A 13,868-nucleotide genomic window follows, 5' to 3' on the forward strand; every position below is an offset into this window, starting at 1 on the left:
AGCACTTTAATAATTGAGAGGCCCCCTTAATCATATTTTGGTTATACTTGCCGACATAGTCCCTGTACCCAAAGCATGTTGAATGACTCAGCACGTCCTCAATGCTTGTTGTTCGAATGAATAATTCATGAGGATGAGCGCTGCCTATGGCGAGTGGGAGGATCTGCACGGTGAGTACCTTTGCAATGCGGAGACGAAAGAGCGGAAAGGGCGGCAGATTTAAGAAGAGCAGATTTAAGACGAGCAGACCAGACGCTCCGCCTGGAGTCTGCGATGAACCCCGTTTGAGGAAGCAGAACTCGTAAAAGGGGATGACGTTGACGGATTGATGCTGAGGCAGTCACCTCTGTCTAACTCGTACAGTCCCTACGGTGGCTTCTTCTGCCAAGGTCAGGGACATGAGTAGCAGCCACAGGTCATCTGTACTCAGATGGCAATTTGTTTGCACTTTAGAGGCGCACCAGTGGTGAGATGGATGTCTGATACCATCATAGTGCATCCTGGGAACTTTCTGGGATGTTGTGCTGGAGGTTTTCACATGGCCTTCTCTAAAGAGTTGTGTTCTCAGGGTGCAAAAACACGGTTATGGCAGCAAGGTTTTAACCTGGTGATGAGGTGCATCCTGATTGGTCCAGTGATTTTTTTTAATGCAGGTTGTCATTGAGCAATACTTTGCATGTAAACATAATATGTTGACATTTGAGATGTTATTGTTAGCCTCCGAAAGTCTGCTAAAGATTCAAAATGGTTTAATCAGCAATTATTTTATTTTTCACAATTATCTGCAACATTTTAAAAGCCAGTTAACTAGTTATCGTTAATCGTGGACCTTTATTAAATTCAGACTTATGATTAACTGTGTCCTAATGTTGTGTACATTTGCATGTTTATTACTTTTGTGGGGGTTTGAACTTTGAACTTTTAATTATAAGATCCCTCTGAAGTAAAGACACATCTATGATCCTCTATGGAGCCATGGTGGCAGGAAAACTAAGAGATGATCCTGCAGGACAAAGGCAGGTTGCTTTATGGCACAGAACAAGAAGAGGACGCTTTGCTTTTAATGTCAATCGAATCTGGGAAATAGTGAAATGAATAAAATTCACTCCCAATCGGCTTATTCTCTTCTGAAAAACAACAGGAAGCAAGAACTAGCGACTGTCTTAAATCACCCTCAGGCAGCAGGCTTGATTTGACACACAACAACAACAACAACGTGCTGATGTTTACACAGCGCAGGTGTACCTGGATGTCCCGGTACGTCAACAGCAGGTTGATGACGATGTCGACCGAAAGGCACTCCACGTTGTCCAGCCGCTGCTGGATGCGGTTCAGCTCGGCAGCCAGCTCCATGCCGGTGTACAGCTCCCGGGCCTTACGGATCTCATTCAGGATCGTCTCTCGGAAATATTGGCTGTGAGACGAGAAGATACACATAAGAGAGCGGAGTTTATGAATGTATGATTAAGGAGATACATCTAAACACAGTTTCCATTATTTAAAGATAGTTCAATTTTGAATGTTGCTTCTGAAAACCATACTAAACAAATGGTTTTTGGTAGTTTATATCTCCCTGAGGGGCATTTCCAACATGATTTAGTTTTTTAATTAATTTCAGATCGCTCTGAGAGGAGCTACTTTCCACTCATCTTGAATGAGTTTTTCAGAGGAATTATTTCATAAATGTGTGGAAATATTTCCAATTTTTAGTAATTTGTAAGTAAAACTATCAACTAAATGTCATACATTTATTGTTTCATAGATCATTATTGTGACTGCCCGAGGTGGGGGCCTCATAACCCTTGAAATTAGTTTCACTGGATTTTATTGAGGTAATCCTTTAGTTAAGACAATTAAGGAAACACAGCGTTATTGACAAACACACAACTGGATACCCTCTCCTCATTTGCTCTTTCATACTTTAGTCACAGCAATTGATGAATAGACACCCTTTTAGTTTGTAAAGTTAAAGCACATAATGCAGCTTTTCTATGGGCCATTTGTTGGATCTTCATTGACGACTCCACATGACTTTTATCACAATACATCATATTTTATTACTATACCGCAAACAGTACATACATGTAAAGGTAGCACAGGTCTCAGTGCCGTAACAGACTAAAGTAAATCTATACTTGATAGTTTATTATAAATAATAGTCTCCTTCACATAATGTACAGATGGCATTTTACTCCGATACCTGTGATTGCTGAGCTGAAAACGCTCTGCTTGGCTCAATAGTTATAACTTCATGCTGGGATCCAGGAGACAGAAGCTTTATCAAAGTGCAAGTTTCAAAGTCCCTACTCCTGGAGCTGAGCGAGAGCTGACTGCTGCTGCATCGCCTGTCGGCAGGAACATATTACCCCAGCGACTATGGAGGTGTGACAAGTTAAATAATAGTAGATCACTACCACGCAAGTTAAGGTTGAGGGATGCACTACATGGAAATAATTACACTACTGCAAGTATAAATAGTAAGAGTGGGATAAGAAATGAAAAGAGAAACAGTCACAGTGTTCCTCAAACATGAACTCTGCCTCATCAGTCATGTAAATTACAAAGCGATTGAAACCTTAAAAAGCTGAGATACCTCAGCTTGTATTTACAATAAAATCAATTAAACATTGTTTTACCATTTACCTCATGTGGCCCCTACGTCTGTAGGTTGACTTCAGAAGAACTTCTTGTACACTGACAGCTTAAAATAGTACCAACAATATTTTTTGCTTTCACATCGTCAAACACATTGCTTTGCTCTAAATGTGAAAGTGTTCCCTTCACCAGTCGGCTACATGACAAATAATGGTCAATAACCATTTTCAGGATCGCAGGCAAATAACCTTTTAATTATTTTCAGCCCTTCAAAGCCAAAATGCAGTAACCACTGTAGGCTATATTTGGTCAAATGTGAATTAAATCAGACAATTATTATGGTAAAGAAATATATAACAAAAACTGTATGTAAAATTAAGACACAGAACATATAAACAGAAAAGCTAATTTAGCTTTAGCAGGTGAGATATAGCTAGCTACACTTAGCTACATTTCTGATAGATTTTTCCCTGACTGATCAGTAACCACCATAACCAACATATCATCGTGAACCAACACAATTCATTATTCCACATTGCTATCTGAGACATTAGCTCAATCATAATGGGCAACAAGCACTAGCTCAGCAGACTAGCATTAATGCTAACTACTGTGGCAGCTGTCTCCAATCTGGCCTCGGCTGCTGGTGATTGGCAATCAGTCAGCAGCCGAGGCCGCCCTCATAAAAGCTCCCAGTTGAGAGGGGAGCAGGGGGAGTGAGCAGAGGCGCAGGTTTGCAGTCTGCTGAGTGCCAACAATTAAACATGTCTTCCAACGGAACCTTGTCGTGGTCTGAGAATCCTTGGTGCTGGTGGGGGAAACCCACGGGTAACGGCAAGGAAGCTGTTACAGTGGAACCCAGCGCCTGGAAGGGATGGAGCCCACTGTAACAGCTTCCGGGCCGTTACCCGTGGGTTTCCCCCACCAGCACCAAGGATTCTCAGACCACGACAAGGTTCTGTTGGAAGTCATGTTTAATTGTCGGCACACAACACTCAGCAAACCTGCGCCTCTGCTCACTCCCCCTGCTCCACTCTCAACTGGGAGCTTTTATGAGGGCGGCCTCGCCTGCTGACTGATTGCCAATCACCAGCAGCCGAGGCCAGATTGGAGACGGCTGCCACATATACCTTCTTGGCTTTTGGAATTTATGTGATTTGGCGCAACCAACTAACCTTTAAATCACATATTTCAGGGTATTACATTGTGGATTTAATCATTATTGATTTTAATATGTTACTGTAAATATTACGATTGGAAAAGCAGAGATACATGTAGGCCTACATTTTGTTTTTAGATAGATAGCCTACTGCGTTTTCCACTGAAGATTATCCAAAGGCATTATGCATTGTTAGGTCTTTGTAGTCAGCCTAGACATGCATACAATTAAGGCATTTCAAGCTTTTACAATAGTTTCAAGTTAGCTTTTAACACTCAGCTTGTGTAGTAATTGGTGTTTGCCTTTGTAGAGCAGTAACAACTTCAAAAACAGGCAATTAATGTTGTTTGCATCCTTGTTCATGGAGCATCTTTTGGTGATGATGAAGGATCGCATCAACAGCATGTTGATAGAGGGATGATAGTTATCATTCACAAACAGTGTCATCTTCAACCCAGTCCGACCGCCGTCAGCCCTGCAGTGTACTTACTGGGAGTTTGCCTGGGACACTTTGAGCACCTGGATGAAGCGGTCGACCAGTGGCATGCAGATGGGCCCCAGCAGCATCTCAAAGCTGGGCTTCATCAGCTCCGTCAGGCCCTTCATCAGGCTGCTCTCACAGCAGTACACCTTGTTGTGGGCCGTCACCATGTACGGGATGAAGGTGTAGTTGGCTGAGCAAGTCTGTTGATGCGAGAGATGTTTTGGGAATTAGCCATTAGTATATCTAAGCATCGGAGGACTCTTTTTTTCATCGTGGGTTGGGTGTGAACGAGGCATTAGCAGTTTTTTAGCCAAATGTGGGTGTGTTATTTTAAGAAACCAAAATACTTGATTAGATTTAATGTGACCCAAAAGGAATAAAATGACACACAGTATCTGCATTGTCTGCATCTTAATCTTCAATAGACAGTTTGTTGAAACCACACCCGTTTTTGCGTTGTCTAGACGGTCTAACCACGAGGTCCATTTAGTAGCTCTTCTGCAATTGTTGACCGTATCACACCAACTTCCTTTGCAGCTGGATCTGCCGTTACCATGGAACTTGTCATTTCCACTTTTTAAAGCACTAATTTGACTTCTCGTCCATGTTGTCTGAACATTTCAAAAGCCCACTCTTGTCCTTCTGTTCTCTACTTGAAGTCAATCTGCTGAAGTTGTTTTTGTGATACAATTGTCTAGTACAGCTAGTAAATGGACTTTGGAGAGAGATTGTTGTGTCAACTTCTATTTCCAATTTCACTCTTAGCTTTTAGGCCAATATGGAAAAGAAAGTGCCAAAAAAAAGAATAAAATTTGATCATGCACAATTCAATGACAATTGGGCAACTCCATCGTCTGTCATATAATTGAAGATTTCCAGAATAGTTAATAAATGGACCTTGTGGTGAGCTTCTCTTTTGTCATCTGTTTTTGTCAAGAATACACTTTCAATTCAAACTATTACTTTGCTTTTTTCAGCCTGTACATTTACAAATTACAATGCAATATTGCCATAAAAGATAGGTCTCTCCATGCAGTTATTTTAAAGTAGCTCTATACATGTATCAATAACCACACTTCGAGTATAATGCATCATAAGCAGCACAACATGCATTTACAGTAAATACAAACCTTCATTGCAATATTACCTCATCTAAAAAAACGACAGATTTTACTGTATAGAAAAAAACATTACATTTTACGGGGAGGAAGCAGATTGCCTGGAGGAAGTCAGCTCCGTTTCCCCTGTTTGAGACGGTTTCAGGTGACATGAGCGTTGGGCTCTGATCCGTCCTCAGACAATAGTGTTTGTGTTGCGTGGTCGTCACTGAACCAGTCTGCACAGGCAGCAGGTGCCGACAGTCCTGTTAGGAGCTGCTTTCTTGTAACCACAAGAATGCAGCTGTGGCGTGCAAGAGCAATTTTGTTTCATGTCTGTTTCAGTTTTAGCTGCCGTTGTACAGTAGCACTAAAAGTGTTCTTCTTTATTTACTTAGCTCTAATTCTTGACATCTGTGTTTTGTCTGGAGGAAGATGTTCCTGTATTCCATGTCTGTATTTGTTTTGACATGACATTATTCTCCAGCAGCGACTGTGACCCTTCTGTTGTGGTGGCCTTCCACTGCCGAATAAACAACACGTGGATGTGGTGTTTGCAGCACAGAGAAAAAAAGAGAGAGAGAAAGAGAAAGAGGCAGGAAATCTACTTTTGACATCCTCAAGAAGCAGCCGAGGCGTTTTCAAGGAGCGCTATTCCCAGAATGTCAGATGTGTGGTGAGACGCAACGTGAGAGCGTCTGAAGGCGGTTGGGCTGCATAGCCAGCTGCATCCTGACGGCTTGAATACTCCGTCATGTTTTTAGCTCTTCGTGCAGCCTCTTTGAGAAAACACACTGCTGCTCTCGCTGCCAACAGAAAGAGAAGGAACTGAAAGGAAGGTGCGGCAATGAAGCAATGAAAGCCATCCGCAGATAACTACTTCCTCTTGTGCGTTAGCGGTGTATGACATCAGCGGTAGCTGCAGTGGCGGTGAATGCCTTTCATAAATAAAACTGTGACCCCTGTTTCTGTTAGATGTAACCAGACTGGTTGCTAAATCCTGAAAAGCGGAAAATCCGCGATAATTTGCTCCTCTGTGTGTGTGTGTGTGTGTGTGTGTGTGTGTGTGAGAGAGAGAGAGAGATCACATGAGGTGTGTTCTCGATGCCTTTTTCAGAGCTGCAGGTTATTTGAAGCTAGCGGCTGCAAGGCGCTTACAGGTAACAAGTCTCTCATCTCCGGAGTGAAACACGTGCGACGGCACTGGCTGATTGGGAACCTGGTGAATGTGATTGAGAGTGAGTCAGTTATCCAGAGAGTGAGTCATCTGGAGTGTGAGCCTTGCCGATGGTCCATCTGTCCAGTTACAGGAGGATTGGCGGTTTGCATTGCCCAATCAATCACCTTCGAAGGGACACACACAGAGCCGACCACGACTTCATTGAGGAAGTAACCGCTCGTGGTCTCCTCCACTCAGGCCTGAAGGTCCCAGAGTTTGTACCTGTGAGCTGCAGATTTGAAGTCTGTGGGTAGCGTCAGTCTTTATATTCACATCAACACTAACGGAGCAATGGGTTGCAATTACAGTAATTGGATATACATCAACAGGGGAATTACCTGGATTTCCACTGCCACGGTAGTTAAATACAATTAGCAACACATGCTTTTGTTTCAGTAGAAACAAAACATGTACAACTGCATTTTAAATATATTAGTTTAAATTAAATTAAATGTAATTGCACCAGAACAGGTGGCAACTGTGCAACTGACTGGGAGCAACACAACTCCCACGAGATGATATCGTCCAATCACAGCTCAGCAAGACAGAAGAGCAACATTATATGGAATGAATTAAATTAGAGAGTATAATACCCAGCGTACTGGCTAAGTTAGTGACCAAGCCTTACTAACAAAGCAAAGGACTACATACAATATTATTAAGCGGGATTACAGGTTAGAAGCTAGAAACATTTTGGTTCAAGTCGACGGGAACAAAGATGCTACTATATCAGTAGAGAGTAACGTTAGCGGCTTTTTGTCTTGCTCATCTCTCATGGGGAACTTTAAACTGCAGCTAGCCCCCGCAGACATGTTGGCTAGTGTTACCGTCATCTGGACTACTGCACTATAATCATGGACAGATTAAGAAACCACGGGCCCCTGGGCCTGGACGTGTCAAATAAATGTTCAAGACCTTGACACAGTAACAAAGTGAAGCGAGGGTTAGCATGACTGGCATTTCCATGGTTCCCTGTGCCGGTACTGCCAATTATCTAGTATATAAATAAAGGTTGCTGACAGAAAAAGATGAGGCTTCTAATTGTAAGGGTTACATGTAAAGTTTGAATGAAATGTTTAATTTCAGAGAGTATAGCCGGTTGAAATGTCATGCTTTGCAAGAGGCAGGTGCTGATGTTACCGCAGAAGAGGTTTGCTATCGCGTATGAATATGATTTGGTTACATCAGTTATAACTGTTGTTAATCATTGCACATGCAAAAAAAACCTGCTACAATTCCCTCAAAGGGATTGAACATATATTTAAAAAAATCAAAAAACCTTTTGCTGTTATTGCACTTGAAGTGCACTTTCACCAGCACAGAGGTCAAGCTCAGAGCACATGCAGCCGAGTAAAGGGCAACGAGGTGCCTTAATAAGAGCGAGACAGACAGAACAAAGACAGTGAGAGCACTTCAGGGAGATCAGTGGGTTCACACTCTGTGAGTGATAATCAGCGCTCATCACATGGTGCCAGTCAGTGTCAGGGATCCGTGTGTTTCATGCAGCGCAGTGCTACCTCCTTCCTCTCTAAAATGCCATTGAGGAGAGCCTGAGCCTTTCATCTCAGGCCTGAACGTGGACTCCGGATGTCTTTATAGTTGGTTCTAGAGCTGAATTAGTAGATTGCTAAAGTCAGAAAAGTAATCAAGAAAAATGTTAATCAGATAAGATATCTGTCAAGCAGATATGTCCATTATGTGTTACTTACAACTTCTTCAATGAGAAGATTTGCTGCTTTTCTCTGTTTTACATCCCTGAAAATTAAATTCCTTTGGAATCTGGACTGCAGTCTGATGAGATCCCTTTGGGGAAACAACTATGTTATGATTTAAACCTGCCAACATAAATAAATAATTATGAAATCAACTGTTAATGAAACAAACTAGTTTCCAATTACATTCTAAAGAACAAATAAACACACCAACAATTCTGCATAACCGAGTCGGGAAGTTGCAGCGTTGCCGGGTTCTGAATGAAAGCAGCTGAAGCGCCCGCCTTTCTGTGTGTCTCACCCCTGCTGGGGATCAAGAGAGGAGAGGGGAAACACTAAAGCAAATAAAAACACACAGCGCTGTAACACAACACAGACGTTAAAGGCTGCCTTGTGGTTCCGTGCACCTATCAGACGCCAAGGGCCGTGCCAGAGTTGCAGTATTTGAGGACTCGAACAGGATACACGCCCTGCGGGCCGTTATTGGCTTGGGGTTACACCCTCATGAGGGGCCCAGAGGCTCTTTGTTGACGCCCAGAGACATCCCAAATACAGCATAAGAAAAAGAAAAGAGAAAATACGGGCAGAGGGCATATTGTCTGTAGATAGAGAAACAGCCGCGCACTTCTAGTGGGTTAAAAGTGACGACTGAGAGGGATTCATTTTGAATGAGTCCTTACCGGCCGGCAGCCTTCGGGTCTGGAAAGTGAAGTCAACGCCAGGGTTGCCAGGTCTGTGTGACAAAACCAGCCCAATGGCCAATCAAAACCAGCCCAAAACCAGCCCAATGGCCAATAAAACCAGCCCAATATCAGAGCTCGATGGTGTTTTGAGCCCTCACCGGAGCCTTCCAGGCAGCCGCTGCCTGGAAGGCGCCCCGGTGAACCTAACCCAAAAAATCCATCGCTCAATCACCCCCATTGAGCGCGAGCGAGGGCGCATCCACTTTCGCGCTTTTGATCTTCAAACCCATTCAAGCCCGCCCAAACCCACTCCAGGTTTATTGGCAGCATTTGTATTCTAATTTCAAAATTCAACAATTTCAAAGGTACGTTTGGGCGGCTAATGTTGTGTTAATGTTGTTAGCAGAGGATTATCTCAATCTTAGCATGGCTAATCTTAGCTGTGGTAATATCATTTCTACCTGCTAATATTAGTAAGTAGTTAAAAAAACTTTAAAATAATCACTAAAGTTTAAGTATATTTAATAATTCACTAATATCTAGTGATTTGAGTGATTGTGAATGGTTCTTGGTTGATGCCTGTGAGGGCGCTGGCGTTGAACTTGTTGACTTCCTGGCTGCTTTCAGTTGGAATACACCTGAGGGATCATAGGTAGCCACCAGTTTCTGGGGCCTATCATGGCATCGGTGGCAATAAGTTGACTGCCAGGCTGCCTAGTACTTGTAAGGGGCATCTAGATTTGTTGGTATGAGTATGACTCCCAGGCTGCTTACTACTCTGAGACGGTTCAGGAGCCTGTGCTCCCCTTGGATAATACTAGGCTGCCGTAGCCCTGAGGAAGCCAATTTGGATGCCTGTAGAGAATGGTATACTTGTTGGCTGCAGGATACTTTTGAGCTTGAGGCATCATAGGTGAAAAGACTACTTTTATATCAATAATGAGTGAGGTTAAAGACTTTAATACTTACTTTTTATATCAATATTAAAGAAACTTAAAGATCTAAAAGACTACTTTATACATATAAATAAGTTAAAATCCAGTTACCAAAACAAACTATTGTTCATCAAATGTTGCATCAATAAATATGACATGTGTGTTGGTGTGTGCATCAAATGCCAAGTCTTTTGTGTTTGTTGCTCAATGCTAGTCTTGCTCCTGCATTGTTAAGGGTTGCTCTCAGGGCCAGCTCTGGCGGTTTAAAAGAGCCACGGAGACCAAGTATTAGGCAACGCCCAGCCCCGGTATATCATCGAGGACTTTAATAGACATTATTTTATCCTGATATTCACATTGAATTATATATATACATCTCCAGTTTAGGTTTTGTTTTTTCTTTCATCCAGAGAAGCACACTCTCCCGAGACAACTTTGGGACCACAAATTCTCCAGGGTGCCTTTGTAGGGTCAGGGAGCGTGTGAGGTGTCTGTGAAATATTTACAGTGTGTTGACACATGAAAATTGAACGAATTATTAATTGTGTGTTTGTTTTTTTTCATTAATTTGACACAATTGGAATCTGTTTTAACAATTTGTTGTTTGCGGTAAAAGTATTTAGCTAGTCTCTTAATGTTCTAATCTGTGTATTTGGTGATCCGACGCAAGGGGTATGTAGACGGCAAAATTAATATGGTAATATAATATGTCAAGTTAACTAAAATCTAGCTTAGTCATGAATTTTACACCACTAATTTCTAGCTGTTATTGAGGCCCCATCTCATATTAATTATACATTAAACAACCTTATTTAACACACAATTTTTAGGAGAGATGAAGAGGACACACACACATGATATTGAAATAACATATTTTTTATCATGACACATAATTTGGGGAAAAGCAAAATTTACAATGCAATGGCTTAGACAATTAAAATATTGAACAAATAGAATTTATAAACCTAAGCTGGCAGCAAAAATACCCCATAAATTAATATATAAACAGCTTATAACTATTAAGCAACATGATATTGGTTCGGTTAACACTATAAAAAAAAGCCCTGTCTTCGGCTACAGCAGTGTGGCGCTTGTTAGCCCGTGTCTTTGAATAGTTTGTAAATTGTTGTAGTCTGTGCTGAATAGTTTGCAATCAGGTGGTTTGGGGGCCTTCTGATCTCCTGATGTCCTGGTCTGTCTTAGAATAGTTTGCAATCTTATTATTCAGTCCTCCTCTCCTTTACCCCTTTACATGTTTTACATAATTGTATTTCAACAATTCTTTTACATAATCCTACTAGTACATTTCTGTACAACACATGTAACTATAACCCAATATCTGTCTTTACACCTCTTCCAACACATCACATGGTATGGCAGGTACACTTTAACTCTAGATTTGGTCTACTTCAAGTCACATGGTGAAAAATTTTGGTGGAGATGGGTGTGATTCAAATAAAATTCTAGTATACGTTTATCAAATTTTGATTTTAGTACATTTTTATTCTAATTCTAGTATATATCATGGCTATATTCTGGTTGTTTTTCATTTGTTCAATTAATAAAATGGTTGTTTATTCAAAATTCTAGTCTATTTAGAACCCCAGAAGCTGATTTTTTTTCATCATATTTTCTCAATAACAATGATAATGCTTGAAACAATAATGAAGTTGGGCAATCATAACTTTCTACACATTAATTTAAATGAAACATGCTAAAAGCTGGTCTCAGGTCAAACTTCCAAGGTCCAAACAAAACTGAAACCTTGAAACAAGAGATCCCATCACTTATTCTCACACTTCCTACCACCTACCATTAAACTTGAAAACCTGTCTTGGTCTATACTTACCTTCCACTAAAATCTGACATGCCCTCTTGGGGGAGCAGCAGGGGGTGATCAGGCAGGCAGGTGGATGGGGCAGCAGGGGTAGATAATAGGGGCAGTCTCACCCAACCAGGGGAAATGGAGGAGGATGGGGCCAGTTGGGTGGGGTGGAGGGGCAGGTCTAAGAAGGGCAGGGTGGGTGGAGGGAAGGAGGAGATGAAGCGGGTTGGGCTGGGTAACAAGAAGTAACCAAGATGGTGAATAGGAAAAGAACCTTGACTTGGAGATGCCGAGTAAAATGGCATTACTGTATAAAAACCCATATTTGACACCCATTAAGTATTTTTTTGGGGAATTACTGAAACTACCATGTGAAAAAAGATGAGACAAGAATTAGCTAATTTGAAGTGATAAATAAATTTGTGTGAAATGGGGTGTGTTCAAATAAGAAAAATTTTTTGAGGTCTTAAGGCAATATGAGGTGATTTATGTACACTGCTATGAATTAAATATTTAATGTTAAAAAAGTGATTAAGATTTATTTACAGGTCTATCTGTATGAGGAGTTCTGAAATATACAATGATGGTATCAATATGCCCATCCAAATGAGGAGTCCAAACATCAAAGGCCTGGGCAGGCAAAAGTCATCAGTGCTGCCTGAGATAACAGGCTAGTAAACACAAAGGAGGCATAAGGCAGACTAATTAAAAGTGTGCCAGACAGGCATCTAAAACCACTAATGAGCCCCCCTTAACCACAGGCTGTTGATGGTCGAGGCAGCTTGGCAGAGTATCTAAACCCATGATGCCTATGAGTTATCCAAAACTGGTATGGCAGCCTAAGCCTGCTATGGCAGCCTGAAGTTGGTAAGTGCCTCAGAGCAAGTGCCTCACATGGCCTTCATTTCCAGTCATCCCAGCCCACATTGCTCAGCACTATCCAACAATGCACTATCTGCAGTAATCAATCTTGTACCATACCTAATCACTAGTAACCAGATTTCAAATGCAGTGAATCACAGGCACCAATTACAAGATTAACATTATTCCATCTTCAATAACCAAGGTTAGTGAATTTATCTTACAATTAATCTAGCCCAACATAGCAGCTGCACTAATCAAATTTGTTGAACAAGTGGTACAACGCGCCAATACCCATTGGCATTTAAAATAAATATCTGCTGGCTTATAGTAGCTCCAAACACAAAAGTTTGAAAAAGTAATCCTCCAATTGATTTGTTGAAGTTTTAAAGGAAATTTGCCCAAATAAGTGCGCAGCGGCTGGTTGAAGTATTCGTGGAGGGCTCAATAGAGTTCGAAAGCAATATCAGAACTCAAAATATGCCCGTGCCAAAACATATACACTGCTTTTAAAGTCCATGTCCATGTGTGTACGTGCTGATCTGGAGTCAGTTTGGTAGGATTTAAGTATACATAAATTATTTCATTTAAAATATGGATTTTTATTTCAAGATATTCATGTAATTTGCATGCAAAATAGGTCTACCCGAACCAGCAGACAAAAAATTCAACCCGCGGCAACACATCAAAAGTAGCCCAATTCCGCGGGAAAACCGCAGACCTGGCAACACTGGTCAACGCGTAAGTGCCTTAAACGTGCATTCTCTCTACTGGCCATCAGAGGGCGAATCCTCTGGTTTCAAAAAGTAGTTTGAGTGTATAGAAGTCTATGAGAAAATGACCCTACTTCTTGCATGATTTAATACCTTAAACATTGTAAACATGTGTTTATGGTATTATAAGCGATGCACCAATACTGATAATAGGCCAATTTGGGAAACAAATATCATTATTTTGATAAACACCAATTGTGTAAATTTGTATCTTTAAACATATTTGTGTAACGCCCTGTTCCATTTCTCCTGCCTCCTCTATGTCTCCTGTGTGTCTACTCTGTCTTGATTGGTTAATTACCTTCACCTGCCCTCAGCCACTCCTCTGTCTCCTTGATTGGTTAATTACCTTCACCTGCCCTCAGCCACTCCTCTGTCTCCTTGATTGGTTAATTACCTTCACCTGCCCTCAGCCACTCCTGTCTCCCTGATTGTATCATGCCGTACACCTGTGTTTTCCCCCCTATAAATTGTGCCAGTCTTTCCCTGTCGGGTTGTTGTCTTTATCTCTATCTCGTAGTGTCT

At 41.5% G+C, this 13,868-nt stretch overlaps 1 protein-coding gene across 1 annotated transcript in view; it reads right to left on the reverse strand.

Moving 5' to 3' along the window:
• Positions 1–13,868, reverse strand: part of map3k5 (mitogen-activated protein kinase kinase kinase 5) — a 67,365-nt gene that overhangs the window by 34,439 nt on the left and 19,058 nt on the right. Inside the window, exons 4-5 of the mRNA XM_056428992.1 lie at positions 4,245–4,438; positions 1,246–1,414 (exon numbers count right to left, since the gene is read on the reverse strand). Of these exons, the coding sequence (XP_056284967.1) occupies positions 1,246–1,414; positions 4,245–4,438 (363 nt within the window). The remainder of the gene's footprint in view (positions 1–1,245; positions 1,415–4,244; positions 4,439–13,868) is intronic.

Source organism: Pseudoliparis swirei, chromosome 12 (assembly GCF_029220125.1).
Source record: "Pseudoliparis swirei isolate HS2019 ecotype Mariana Trench chromosome 12, NWPU_hadal_v1, whole genome shotgun sequence".
In the NCBI taxonomy this organism is placed as follows: domain Eukaryota; kingdom Metazoa; phylum Chordata; class Actinopteri; order Perciformes; family Liparidae; genus Pseudoliparis; species Pseudoliparis swirei.